Below are 15,552 nucleotides of genomic sequence, written 5' to 3'. Positions count from 1 at the left end.
AGATTTCAATTTCAGTTTTTTAAAGACTGTTATATATACATAGTTATTAGGGCTGGGCGGTTTCGTTTCGTTAATTCGTAATTCGTTAATAATTCGTTAATTTTGTTGATTACGAAGCGATAACGAACCATTCTGGAGCAATTTTTTAAAAAAACGAATTTTTAAAGACGTTTTGCAAATGCTTCGTATTTCGTTATTGTATTCGTTTCGTTATTGTTCTGAGGTCGTTTCGTTATTATTTCCGCATGTCTGGGCCAGTTTTATGGTTTAATTAGTGAAAAAAAAATTATAATATCACACCAACAGTCAACAACAGAGGGAGAGGGAAGCTTCAGAAGTTTTTGGAGTTTTTTTAGCGTATTTCGCAGTCGCGTCCACCATTAACGAATCGATTCATTATTGTTTCGGAAATCGATTCGTTTTTTTTTACCATTTACGAAATTTCGTAAATATCGAACTTTTTAAAAGGAAAATTTTGTAATTATTTTAAATATCGAAACGCAAAAACCCCCAAAAAACGAATCGATTTTAGAAACAAATTTTTCCGTTGTTACCCAGGCCTAATAGTTATATTGAATCTAAGAGTTTGCAGTGATAACTGGAGATAACAGCAGTTTAGTAAATAACAAAAATGTATCTTGCTTCCAAGATGAAATTTATTCCTAATCTAATGTTTTCCATTAATGTTGAGTTGAATACATGAAATTTAAATACATTCAGATAATATAAAAATTTATAGGGCATGAGTAATTTACTTAAAGCATAAGCTATTTACCTAATCATTATGACTGCATGTTTTAAATTAACACAACTTTTTCTCTGTAGTCATTACCTCCTGGATATATGCAAGGAACGCTTGAGATGGCCAACAAAGAGGAAAACAGAGAGAAAAACAGATATCCCAACATATTACCTTGTAAGTAGTATCTATATAAGAATCTATTATAAACATAATGTATTTGTAATAGAAAATATTTGAACAGCATGATTCGATGGATAACCCTACCAATTTGTTACAGCAAAATAACAGATTTTTGGCACTTTAAGGGAAAATACATTTTGTATGGCAAAAAACTTTTATGGACAGAATATAAAAGATATTCACAATTGTAATTATGAACAGAGGGGCAAAGAATGTGAGCGATTGTTGTTACTATTGTGAAGTGTTTTTGTGCTTACCAATGGTATCTAGAAGGCCAATGAGAAAAAAGATACTGGACAAGACAGGCCTTTGGCTTGTTGCAGCAACAAGGTTTCTTGTGTTTCTGATTTAGGTAATACATCTTAAAAGCTCTTTTCTCTCTATTACTGATTGTTCTCTTGAAACAGATAGTTCTCTGCTTCAGCATATTTGAAAGATACCAGATCTTGAGATATCAGAGTCCAAGGCCAGTGGCTAAATTCTACTCAATGACACTGTACCAAATTATCATAATATGGTTTTGGTCTAGAATGCTGTTAGCTCTAGCATTCTAGACCAAATCAAATAATTAGGAGATAGTATACAATACAGTCAACAATGACTGTGTCTAAAATCTATACCTGGCCATCTGTGCTTTAAAAGGTAGAGTTGGATTCAGAAACATTTTGAAACCACAAACCTGCTGCTTTAAGGGAATGTAACCTCATCAAAAACAAGCTAAGCACATTCCTCTAAAGTCATCAGAGCCTCTAAACAAGAACACTTTGGTCTTTTTATCATGAACTGTCAATTATTTTTTATGCATCTGACGAAGTACACTTGTCTATTAAAGCCTATTTCACTATGCAACACAGTTTTTGTTCCAGGGTTATAAATGTCACATCCTAATTGGTTCTATCATAAAAACATGGAAAACATTTATTAAACTGCAATTTTTTTGTTTTCGCGGGACTTCCTGCAGCACATTTTACTATAGTTTTTCAATGAATATCTCATAGAGTCAAAACCAATTCAACATAGTTTGTGGCAGCTACAAACTGATGTTTCTGGAGTATAACAACTATTTTCAAAGTAAATATTGCACAGTCATAATACTTTCAAACCAGGAACATAAGATGGTTCAAATTTTGTTACAAAGAGTTATGTTACAATTGAATTCATTAAGCCACATTTTTCCTACATGTTTAAGGTAGGCTGGATGTTTAAAATCTATTTGTTTAATTGGGGGTGTTCACTTGCAATAGATGGGAAATGTTTTAGGGTTTTGCTCTTTTGAGAGGGAAATTATCCAAGTTGTCAATAGTGTTTTGTGCAATCGTTTTAATTGGATATGTTTTTTACATTACAGATGATCATTCCAGAGTAGTATTAACACAGACAGATGGAGCTCCGTGTTCAGACTACATTAATGCGTCATACATAGATGTAAGTAATTTTTTTCTCTTTCAATGTATATATTTTTTTAAAGTAAGCAGCACATTGTCCAATGCTACATTCTGTTGAGTATTAGGCTAGTATAAAGATCACTGTAAAAGCCATTGCACTTCATTAGAGATTGCATAACAACAGTCTCAAGTGCAGCCAGTCTTTCTCCAAATGCACACACAGTCCTCCCTTTGACTCACATTTAACCTGGTGGGTGGGATGCTGATTGTCCCTAATGCACTGGAGAAACTCAAGGCCACTGTATCCACTGAATAATTGTGGAATCCAGCCTCGATATTCTGGTGTACATTTATGCTATATTATAAGTATATAGAATCTTGGCCTGAGAGCAAGAAAATGAATCTCTTTATGTATGCCTAATTTAAAAAGAAACTCTATAAATCTACTTTCTCCCTCCAGGGGTACAAGGAGAAGAATAAATTTATAGCAGCTCAAGGTAATTTCCAAGTTTTAACACTAACTCCTTTTAAAAGTTTTCTTCTGGATATCTGCACATGAAATGCAGTTTATGAATCTGCACTTTTGTTTCCCCTGAGAATGAGTCTAATTAATCTTTTAAAAGAGAGAGTCTTGTTTTTAGAGATTTTCTGATATACAATTCTTTTTAATGTCTCCTTATCCATTATAATGTACTAGTTACCAGAACTGATTTTTATCTCCTTGAAAAGTAACTTTGTAAGAGATGTTGTATTTTTTTTTACTTCATTGGATTTCTTCTCTTTATTTTGGCATTGCATCATACTATTCCTATTAAATTGCAATTTTATTTATTTATTTTATTTATTTACAGTATTCATATACTGCCTTTCTCACCCTTGGGGGGGGGGACTCATAGCAGCCCTGGGGGGGGGGGCTCAATTGGGGAAGGACTAGCAACCAGTGGTAATCTTTGGCCCTTTAACACTACATAGCACGTCAGAAGAAGGTTTCAGAAGGGTAGGGGATTTTAAAAGGCATCCCCAGTGAACTCAAAACAGTACATGGATTACACTTCCCTAAACCACCAAATATATTCTGCCCAGAATTGTTGTGGGCCTCCAGGTCCTTCTATGATATCTTTTAAGTCCAGGTTTAAACAGGAGCCGTGGTGGGGCAATGAGTTAAACCCTTCTGCCGGCTGAATTGCTGACCTGAAGGTTGGCGGTTCGAATCCGCAAGAAGGGGTGAGCCCCAGCTTCCCATGCAGGGACATTAGAGAAGCCTCCCACAGGATGGTAACACATCCAGGCATCCCCTGGGCAATGTCCTTGCAGACGGTCAATTATCTCACGCCAGAAGCGACTTGCAATATATTCTCAGTTCACTTCCGACATGATAAAAAGTCCAGGATTAGACAAAATGCATCCTCAACAGGATTTTGTTACATGGGAGTTATGTGTGCTCCCAAAAGCCAGCCCCATTTAGCAACCTGGCTGAAGCTAGTATCCACAGTAGTCATAATGGGTCTTGGAACATATGCCTCATGTATACTGTACAAAGCAGAGGTAATCTAAACTGATTATCTAAACTGATACTAGAGGAACTAAACTTCTGCCTCAAGAAGTTTAGTTCCTCTAGTATGGGGGTAGCAAACTCATTTTCATTGAGGGCCTCATCAGCCTTACCCTTCAAAGGGCCATTGAATCCATGGCTGGAGAAGCTGTGGATACAGAGGACCAACTATATGATTTTTTTTAACATAGTGGTCAGTGCTCTTTAGTTATTACTTGATTTAGATCCCTAGATGTTATTGAATGACGATTCCCATCACTTTAGATTATACGCCATACAGACTGGGGATAATGGAAATTACAACCCAACAAGACTTGTGACTCAGAAGTTGGGAAAAGGTTAAAGGGCATTTTGAGGTCGGACATCATGTCCACAAGCCTTGTATCTAGATCCATTGTCCAGATTATCAGAACAAACTGCAGCCCTCCGGTTGTTACTGTATCTCAACTCCCATCAGCTTTAGTCATGATGTCTAATGATGAGTAATACAGGAGCTATAGTCCAAGACCTGGAGGGTCATATAAAATGACATGGTGAGCTGGATGCGGCCCACTTACCTTGAATTTGACACATGCACTCTACTAAGCATAATTCTTGTCTGGTGGCATATTTGCTGAAACAGCACTCCTCTTGTCTGTAAGCTGTCTACTATCTTGTGCTGTCTACTAGTCCATACTAGCAGGACCAGCATAATAGGGGCTGGTGAACCACCAACTTGCCAATACCTTATGTTAGGAAGTATCTCTTCTGTTAAGGTGTTTCCATTCTTCTTTTTATTGCATTTGTTCATGCTTCAGTTGAGTCGGTACCTTGTTAAATAGGAGGGTGGAGTTCAAGCTTGCTATCTACTTTCCTTAAGATCCTCTGACAAGCCAAGTCAAATATATCATGACTTGTTTGATTGTTATACAGAGGTTACCATGTAAACTGAGCTCTCCATATAGAGATTAGGTGCCTGATGAACTTTGAATGTTTGTAGGTATCAACTAAAAAGTTGGGTTTCCTGAGTCTTTTTATTATTTTCAGTTACCAATTTATTTGTTATCTTCAACTGCATCAACATTGTACTATAAATGCAGTTTGGCTCAACGCTATGGATTCAGGGGAATTATAGTTTGACAAAGTCTTTCACCTCTGCCAAGGAGTACTGGTGCCTCACCAAGCTACAACTCCCAAGTTTCGAAAGCATTGAGCCATAGCAGCTACAGTTGTGTCAAATTGCATTAATTCTACAGTGAAGATGCACCCTGTCTTGTTTTGTTTTTAAGTACTGGTTCTATTGTATAATATTATATACTATTTATAATATTCTGCTCTGAGGTTTTTTAAAAAAATTAATCAAGATAAAAATGTTTTATTAACCCAGTACTGAGTCAGAAAGAAGTCCAGAAATACACATAGAATGAAAGATTAGGAAACATCAGGAGTGCATTGCAGCCCAGGCATGTTTTTCAGAGCAAGAAATTAGCTCACCATCCTTTTAGGCAAAAATCAATTTCTCTTCCACCCAATTTTTTTGTGGTTCAGCAGCCTAATTGGTAGGTGTGGGCAGATGGAATATTCCTATTGTGAAAGTCTTGGCAGTAAGAAGTCATGGGTGATCTGCTTCAAATTACTCAGGTAGAGCCTGATTTGCTTAGAAGCACCTCAGGCAATGTTAAAAATTGGAACCTTAGGATAATAATAGGGTATTATGGTCATGATATCATCCCTTCTGTGAGCTAATCTCTGCTATCTATATTTTTGATATAATTGTTTTTGAAAATGTATGAAAATGTATGGTGAACACTTAGCATGTAAACATTCACACCTACCTCAAACAGACAGAAGTTCTTTCTCTCTCCCTGGACTTTCCACTGATATATAAACCCAATTTTCCTAGTTTCCAATACACCGCACAACCTCTGAGGATGCTTGCCATAGAAGCAGGCAAAACGTCACGAGATAATGCTTCTGGAACATGGCCATATAGACTAAAAAACCTACAACAACCCAGTGATTCCGGCCATGAAAGCCTTCAACAATTCATAGCATGTAACCCAGGAGGTTACTAAGGCCCCTTCTGCACTGCCATATAAAATTCAGATTACCAGCTTTGAACTGGATTATATGGCAATGTAGACACATATGATCCAATGCAAATCAGATCATCTAGATTACTTGATTTGATAATCTGGATTACTGTCTTAGACGATCCTTTGTAACCTGAGGATGATGGCACTCCAAGTGTAGTGTTTTGGCAGCACTGCTGGTCACAGCTGACCTCCAGTTAGAGCACTGGGAGATGTAGATCGGGCATTCGGACAACATGACCAGTCCAGCGGAGTTGGTGGTGTAGGAGCATCGCTTCAATACTGGTGGTCTTTGTTTCTTCCAGCACGCTGACATTAGTCTGCTTGTCTTCCCAAGAGATTTGTAGGATTTTTCGGAGGCAATACAAATGGAATTGTTCCAGGAGTTGAGTGTGATGTCTGGAGATAGTCCACGTTTTTCAGGCATATAGCAAGGTTAGGGGAACAATAGCTTTATAAACAAGCATCTTGTTATCTCTACGGATGTTCCAGTCCTCAAACACTCTGTGCTTCATTCAGAAAAATGCTGCACTCATAGAGCTCAGGCGGTGTTGTTATTTCAGTGTCAATGTTGACCTTTGTGGAGAGGTGGCTGCCTAGGTAGCGGAAATGGTCAACATTTTCTAATGTGACACCATTAAGCTATAGTTTTGGCATTGCAGAGGGATTGACTGGTGACTACTGGAAGAGCACTTTTTCTCAATGTTCAATGAGAGGCTGAGCTTCTCGTATGCTTCTGTGAAAGTGGCTTGTAGGTCTTCTTCTGAATGCACACAGACTACATTGTCATCATCATATTGGAGTTCTTTAACAGATGTTGTTGTGACCTTAGTTTTGGCTTTCAGTCTATTGAGGTTAGCTTGCCATCTGTCCGATAGATGATTTCTACTCCAGTGGGAAGCTTCCCATAAATAAGATGAAGTATCATAGTGATGAAGATGGAAAATAAGGATGGGGCAATAACACATTCCTGTTTGACACCTGACTCCACCTTAAATGGGTCACTATGGGAGCCATTGCAGTGCAAGACTGTCATGAAGGAGCCACAGGATGTTCACAAATTTGTTAGGGCACCCGATTTTTTGGAGGATGGTCCAGAGAGCACTGCAATTCACTGTGTCAAATTCTTTCACAAGGTCAATGAATGCCATGTACAGAGGTTGATTTTGTTACCTGCATTTTTCTTGGAACTGTCGTGCAGTCAAGAAGGGGCCTTAGATGAAAGTTCTCTTTTTCTGCTTCCTAGACTGGATCTGCACTGCCATATAATCCAGATTATTAAAGCAGATAATCTAGATTATCTGATTTGAACTGGATCATATGAGTCTACACTGCCATATAATCCTGTTCAAAGAAGATAATCTGGATTTTATATGGCAATGTAAAGGGGGGCTCAGTAACTTAGATCAGTGGTTTTCAAACTTTAGTTATCAAGATATTTGGGAATTCATTTCTCAAAATGTGCGACTGTTGGCCATCCTGACTGGGACTTCTGAGAGCTGACCCACAATATCTGAAAGACCAAACATTGAGAACCACTGACTCAGATCATTCTGATGTAAAATATTCACATAGGGAAACACAATCTCTTTTTTCTGGTTTGCATCTTTGTAACACCCTTCACAAATAACCTTTCATGGTGCATATGTATTGTTTATATACTAGATGAAAACCATTTCAGTATTTCTGGCTTTTGTTTGATATCTACATATTGCTGGTGTTTTAATGTTTATTGTTTGGTTTCTGTATAGTTTGATCCAGTATTTGTATCCTGTGTGTAGGTCCTAAGCAAGACACTGCAAATGATTTCTGGAGAATGATATGGGAACAGAAGACTGCCACAATTGTCATGTTAACAAATATAAAAGAAAGAAAAGAGGTGATGTACTTTTCATGAAGTTATTCTTTCATCTTGCTTGCATCTCTCCCATAACCCACGAGACTGTTACTAATACAACCACTTCCTGGTCAAGTTCTTTAATAAGATTTTGGTTTCTCACAGAATTGCTGCAATGTAGAAGGAAAACTAAATCTTCTCAGTTCATAAAAACTCCCTAGTGACTAGTCCAGTAAATTTCTAGGCCAGAGTTTTGAGTCATGTTTTTAGCTTGAGGACAATTGTCTTGTGAAAGCTCAGCTTTTTATCTATTTTTAGCAATGATGTATTTGTTTTAAACCAATGTTTTCTACATTGTTGGCAAAGGTATTCTTTTTTTCTGAATCTGTTAGTAATGTGTGTGTGTGTGTGTATATATAATGACTAATAGTTATGGCAAACATCAAATAATTTCCTTATATCTCTCTCCTTAAATCAATGCCATTTTTGAATTGCCAGATTGCACTATATACATACATAAGACAATCACCTGCATGTAATCTAGGGTATTCACCTGCATGTTCAGGCCCAGTCTTCCTTTCTTGTGTGTTTTATTGGTTCATACAATGTAGCTGATTAAAATACAAAATGAATTTAGGTATCACAGGCATACTATTGCTCATATTGTGAATATAATTAGAGGGTTGTAGGTTTTTTTTCGGACTATATGGCCATGTTCTCCTCAGAGAATGCTTGGCATAGATGCAGGTGAAACATCAGGAGAGAATGCCTCTAGAACATGGCCATATATCCCGAAAAAACGTACAACAACCCAGTGATTCCAGCCATGAAAGCCTTCGACAATACAATATAATTAGAGTTGTATATAATTATGATCAGATTAAGTCTCAGTATGATTTGGTATTTAGTGGAAAGCTCATCCTTGGTAGTTCCAAAATAATTTTATAATATTGTAACCCATCATGAAAACTCACAACAGAGTCTGACCTGATATGTTTGGTTGATACTGTTTACATAGGACAAATGTTACCAATACTGGCCTGATCAAGGATGCTGGACTTACGGGAACATCCGAGTTTCAGTGGAAGACTGTATAGTGCTTGTGGATTACACCATTCGGAAGTTCTGTATTCAGTCAGTAAGTGTTAATATCTTTCTTTGGAGTGTGTCTTCAAGACATTTTCAACTTATGGTGACTCTAAGGCAAATCTGTCATGGGGTTTCTAGACAAAATTTGTTTGAAGAAGGTTTGACTTTGCCTTTTTCTGAGGCTGATAGAGTATGACTTGCTCATGGTTACACAATGGGTCTTCGGGTCAGAGTAGAAATTTGAGTCATAGCCCACCACTCAAATCACTATACTATGAATGCTGTCAAACTAATAAGCATGGTTTTAAAAATAAATAACATTGGAAATTTAATGTTTTCTGTTAAAGGATCCTTCCTTTAAAGCTTTCTCATTGATCGCTTACTTTGATTTTAATAATATAATTGTTCAGGACTCAACTGAGATGTCATTTGGAATTCCAAACAAAAGTTTTAATCAACATGTTGTCATGAAGTGGCTTGGATTTCACTACTTCCCTCTTCTCTAGAATTTTTTTCTGGGAGCAAATCCCTTCCAAAGGCTTTTACAACTGGAATGTAAAAATACACCTTTCCAAGTGATTTTGAACTGTAGCTCCCTCCATGCGTTATCTGGGGCTGCTGAGATACAAAGTCCATCATCTGGAGAGCTACACAATTCAGTACTTTTTAATACCAATTTTGGCTCTTTGAGTTGAATCTTAATGGTACTTGTGGGATCCAGTTGAAATGTTACTACTTGAATTCTTTTAAAAATATTATATAAGAAGTATGGATAGATGAAGGCTAAGGGCCTTATCACACACACTTCAGAAAAAAACATTTTAAAGTGGGCAACCTGTAATTTAAGAACGCTAAATGAGGACTGGATACCTACTACTCACCCTATCTCACATGTGTGTCTCCTTTCCATTTCGAATAAAATAATGTGTGTTTGACTTACCCTTGACACAGGTGAGGGATGGCTCCTCTAAATCAATTCAGTGTTCCCCTATGTCACTGTCTTCCTTTTTCTTTTTTGTCCAATCTTTTGCAGCCATACAAGTATATTGCCTCCTTCCCAACGGAGAAATGAAAAACATATTTTTGTTCCCACAGAGCTGCTTAGTTCCATTTTGAAAAAAATAAAATAAATAAAAATGAAAACAATGGGAAAGCCAAAATCATTTATGGCTTTATTCACACACAAACACTGCTTTTGACACATGCAGAGAACTAAAGAAGAATGATATTGTTTCTCATTCCACAAAAAGTTATCATGGCAGATTCTTTGCATATGAGTGACTGATGAAACGAACCATGTGTCATGTAATAGGTACCAGTAGGCAAGGTGCATCAAGGATGGTGTATAAATGTGTGTGATAAGGTCCTACGATTTGAGATTTTATTTTGAGACTTCATGAAATACACCTTTTCCCAAAAACACAATAGGATATCTAAAACAGAATTTTTTAAAGAAGTATAATAATAAAGCATATAGTGGTAAACTATATAATAAAATAGAAATTGAACTATGCAGCCTGTTCAGAATACAATAATTGAAAATGGCTCTATAGACAAAGCTGGTCCTAAAGAAATACATTGTTAGTACCAGGTGTACTTTCTTTAGGACTATAGTGAGCATTTTGAAATTGTATACATCTTCTGTAGTAAGTACTTCTGCACTTTCATTTCTCCATCTTGTAAAAGAGAATGTGTTAACTTGCAGATTCATATTTTGTGGCAATTAAGTTAATTTCAAAGAACTTAAACTTCAATGGGCTTCTTTCAAATCCCCAAATAAGTTTCTGTTGCTAATGTATATTGTAAAGAAGGTGGGATCATTCACATCAGCAATTGAACTTTTATGTTAAGCTGCTTTGATTCCCCTTCGGGGGAGATAAAGCGGGGTATAAATAAATATAATCATTATCATAATCATCATCTGATTTTATTTCACAATACAAATAGTCAACCGCATTGAGTCGCCTGTCAAGGGCTGAAAAATGCGGTATAAAAATGAAGCAAATAAATAAATAAATATTCATACTTTGTTTCTGGGTCTCCAGCAGGTATCTGAAGGTTGCAAAGCTCCAAGACTTGTAACTCAGCTTCATTTCACCAGCTGGCCTGATTTTGGAGTGCCTTTCACACCTATTGGAATGCTCAAATTCCTAAAGAAAGTGAAGTCATTGAATCCTACACATGCTGGGCCAATTGTGGTTCACTGCAGGTAAGTGTACATAAATGTACAGGAGCAGGACAAAGACACACTCATAAATATTTTGGAAGCTGCTTTAATAGGAATTGGGAAGAAAAGGTATATGTCAGAGGTATTTTCAGTCTCTGATTTATGAGAACCTGAAACCTAGCAAAGAGAGGTGGCTCATCACACCAGTGCCCATATTTCTCTTTCTGGAACAGTTTTATCAAAAAATATATCGATGTTTGGCATAAGCTAAGATTTAATTGAAGAACACACATCTTCATCCCCCAGTTTATATATAGAACAGACAGGCCTCTCGAGACCAAGAATCCATCCTACATTTTTCCACACTACATCGATGTTTACTAATTTAAGTTTCCAGTGCATTGAAGGGCACTAAACATGTAGGTGTCATCTCTTAGCCTATATCTAGAACTTTTCAAACTATTGGAGAAATGACAGGTTGCTTCAAACTGGAGAGTGTTGTCCCTGTCTACCAAAAGTGGAGAAAAGAGAGTCTTTTTGCACTAACACTTGATATTGATACCAGGAAAGGTGAATTAAACTTCTAATGAAACTGTAATAATTTGGAACATAATGCTGCGGTTATAAAGATTTAGCAGACATTTATTAGGAAAAGCCATACTAGGCTCATCTGTCTCTGACTCAAAATGTTTACAAACTGACAGTTTGGGGAAGCTGAGGCAGCAGTTGCTAATATCTTAGAATGCAAAATTGGGATTCAAGCTGATCTTAGTTGAAAAAACTGAAATCATTAAAATAAGATTCTATATTTGGGCAGGACAAATCAGATATATAAATACCGGATGGGTGACATTTGACATCCAATGCTTATGATGTAGTGGAGTGGCAAAAAAGTCAATGCAACTGCATCAACAGAATGGCAATGCCCAGATCAAGAGAAATAGCAGTGTTACTCATGTAGTGTGTTCAGTTCAGGTTCCCCTGTTGAAGAAGACTATGAATAAAAATGTCATCAAAAATGTCAAGAAGGTAAACATGGTGTTAATGTGTTGAGGCCTATACTGAACAGTTTAGTGAGCTGAATATTTTTAGCAAGGGCAAGAGAAGACTGTGAAGATTGATAGAAGATGAGACATGTTATGGGTGAGTTTTGTGCTCACATTCATCTCCAATTCTAGTAGTGGCAGCTTACGAAGCCACACTTCGTAAGCTGCCACTAAGCACGCTGAAGATCCAGAAGAGCACACTCCCAAGAGCCATAAGTTACTGCTGGCAGAAGTAGATATCAGTAAAAAAAATCTTCCACTACGTCTGCATGGATCCAGGAATCTTTGGAATTCAGTAAATATTGAACAAATTGATGTAAATTTAATGTCTTGTTTTTAAGATTAGCATAGGGGACAAAATACCAAGTATGAGTTGCAAATTTCACTGCCACATAATGTAGTCAGGGTATTAGATGTATTTTAGATGTCTTTAAAGGAAGACTGTATAGGTACCACTGGTTGCTACTGGAAATAATAATAATAATAATAATAATAATAATAATAATAATAATAATACTTTATTTATACCCTGCCACCATCTCCCCAAGGGGACCCGGGGTGGGTTATATGCAGCCAAGCCCTACAATACAGTACAGCAATGCTAATAACAACATACAATGACAATAAAAAAATTACAAGAAACAATATAAAAAGCTCATCAAACAATATAAAATCACAATTAAACACAGAAAATAAATCACAGTGATAGCTACTGTGATTAAAGGAAGATCTAGACTTGAAGGTGATTTGTCTCTAAGTATCAGCTACCGAGAAGTACAGTTGACTTCAGGCCCTCCATATGGCTTCTTGGAAGCATCTGATTGGATTCTATGGGAAATAACATGTTGGACTGAATGAATCTTGGTTTGCTCTGACAGATAGTCATCTAAAGTTATTAAAAAGGCTCTTCAGTATTTAGCCAAGGACACTTGGACTCTACCACAATCTAAAACAATGTGATGGAGCACTTTTCCATACTCAATTCCAGTATGTTAGGATGTGTGGGGTGAGAAACTCAGTTCAGAAAAGGATAGCTACAGAAATTGAATTTATGTCAATGCAAAACGTATCAAGAAAAAGAGGGTTCTCAAAGAGCTCCACCAAGAGGTTTGGATAGTTTATTTTCTGTGATTAGTGGGGATTAATTTGTCCCCTTCTGTGTTGTAATAGGATGCCATTAGTTGTGGCTTATGCTACAGTAATCATCTTAATCATTACTAAATAGCCCGGGTTTTTTTTCTTCTTCTTTCTTCAGGCAAATTCTAATATTGCAGCTTCCAAATTTCCCTTCAAATATAGTTCAGTCATTTCAAATATAGCTCACCATATAAAACTATTTCCTTAATATAAATATGTTTATGTATTCATAAAACATCTGCAGTGTTAAAGTTGAAGCACAGTTGTACCCACTGCTAATTGAGGCTCTTTTGTTCAATCAAGACTTCAGCCAGCAGATTGATAGGGAAAGTGATTTTTCTTAAATTTCCTCTTTCTTGTATAGCACCTGATATCAGCTTATTCACTGTTGTAATCAATACTCCAACCCTTTGGAGTAGATTGGAGGGGGATGATTTCAGAAAATGATAATCAGATCAATCCTCTGCTACCCCTCCCCCCCCCTTCTATCAGTACTGAAAATACAACTGGATATATGTGTTAAGGCTTTCATGGCCAAAATCACCAGGTGATTGTGAGTTTTTGGGCTTTATGACCATGTTTGAGTAGCATTCTCTCCTGATGTTTCACCTGCATCTGTGGCAAGCGTCCTCAGAGGTCAGTGCAGGTGAAACGTCAGGAGAAAATACTACTGGGACATGGCCATACAGTCTGAAAAACCCATAACCCAACTGGATGTAACCCCATTAAAACACAGTTGTTGCTTGTTAACTTAGGTGCAATACAAAAAAGAAAAGAGATCAGGAGGAAACAGGAGAGCAAACAAATTTGAACAGCAGCCCTTTATTCTAATGTATACCTTTGAGAATATTTTCATGGCCTTCTTTCTATCTAGTTCCCTCCAGTACCAAAAAATCCTATTTCTTAATCTAGGAAATAGGGAGAAAGAAAGGTGAATCATGAATGCATCAGCTCTGCTTACAATCAATCTTGGGTTAACATGTCAAAATGAAATATGTTCCTCGTAGAATCTAACTCCAGATCTTCCTTTAGGAGAAACAGATGCACTCTGAATTGTACATGTGATAGAAATGTAATAGCAGTTAGCTATTTTGAAATTTGGAGCACATGCATTATAGCAAGAATAGAGGAAAACAAACAAATCAAGTGCAAGATAAATATTTGTGCCTTGTTCAGGAAGCCATGCCCTTTTCCTCTGAAAACAAAGTTTAAAGTCATTTGGAATAATATTTTAATCAGTATTCAGTAGATAGTATGCTCCCTCTAGTGGCTGTCCTTATATTTATATATTAAATACTAGGTAATATTTACTGTATTAGCACTGGAGGTGTGCAATTCACCCAAAAGGCATGCAGTTTCATGGTCCATTGTCAGCTGATCCCTCATTGTGTTTACCGGGAAGTTACTCAAAGATTTGGCCCATTGGCTACAATGGGAAACTTTAAAGGCTCAATCCTCAACCATTTTAAGGCCTATCTGCATGAAACCTAACTCAGTTTTAGACCCCATTTACAACTGCAGGCTTGCAAAGTTTCAAAACAATTCACATGCAGTCCTAACAAGAAGAACAAAGAAAAACAGGAATATTGAGAGTTGGGATCTTTCAGGCTAGACAGCTATAAATTCAGATGAATTGCTGCAGCGTGCCTTGACTCAATTGTGTCTTTTCTTTTCTTTCAAAGCGCTGGTGTGGGTCGGACAGGCACATTCGTAGTAATAGATGCCATGATTGACATGATGCACGCAGAACAAAAGATTGATATATTTGATTTTGTAGCACGAATTCGCAACCAGCGCCCACAAATGGTTCAGACTGATGTAAGTAAGAAATGGGCTAGCTTTGAATATATTTAAAATGTGGGAAGTGGTTTATAACTTTCATTGGAACTCAGTTAGAATCGGGGAGGACAGTGTTGGCTAAAACTGCCTTATATCCCAGGATCTGATCCCAGATTATCTGCTTTGAACTGGATTATATGAATCTACATTGCCAGATAATCAGGGATAAGAAGATAACAGGATAAAATCCTGGGATATTGGGTATTGTAGATCCAGCCTAAATCTAATGCATCTCATTAAAAGCACCTACCTTTTCACTATAGGATAGCAGAAAAATTAGCACACTCTGCATAACCAATACACTGTTGTTGTTGTTACGTTGTTGTTGTTTATTGCTTTATCCTTATGCTAAAATAAACTGTTGTGGTCTGTGATATTATCACATATGTAGCTTTTGATTTATTGTGGCCTTAAGATGACCCTATCATGGGGTTTCCTTGGCAAGATTTGCTCAAAGGCGTTTTGTCTTTGCCTTCCTCTGAGACTTAGAGAGTATAACTTGTTCA

At 36.9% G+C, this 15,552-nt stretch overlaps 1 protein-coding gene across 4 annotated transcripts in view; it reads left to right on the top strand.

Moving 5' to 3' along the window:
- Positions 1 to 15,552, top strand: part of PTPRE (protein tyrosine phosphatase receptor type E) — a 173,794-nt gene that overhangs the window by 139,111 nt on the left and 19,131 nt on the right. For 3 of the 4 annotated variants that reach the window (XM_060768625.2, XM_060768628.2, XM_060768629.2), the window contains 7 exons: positions 826 to 916; positions 2,271 to 2,347; positions 2,768 to 2,804; positions 7,713 to 7,810; positions 8,787 to 8,906; positions 10,903 to 11,066; positions 14,890 to 15,025. In XM_060768625.2, coding sequence (XP_060624608.2) covers positions 826 to 916; positions 2,271 to 2,347; positions 2,768 to 2,804; positions 7,713 to 7,810; positions 8,787 to 8,906; positions 10,903 to 11,066; positions 14,890 to 15,025 — 723 coding nt within the window. The remainder of the gene's footprint in view (positions 1 to 825; positions 917 to 2,270; positions 2,348 to 2,767; positions 2,805 to 7,712; positions 7,811 to 8,786; positions 8,907 to 10,902; positions 11,067 to 14,889; positions 15,026 to 15,552) is intronic. The other variant, XM_060768627.2, reaches the window with a different exon arrangement.

This window comes from Anolis sagrei, chromosome 3, assembly GCF_037176765.1.
Source record: "Anolis sagrei isolate rAnoSag1 chromosome 3, rAnoSag1.mat, whole genome shotgun sequence".
NCBI classification, from domain to species: Eukaryota; Metazoa; Chordata; class Lepidosauria; order Squamata; family Dactyloidae; genus Anolis; species Anolis sagrei.
This window is presented reverse-complemented; position numbering and strand designations above follow the sequence as displayed.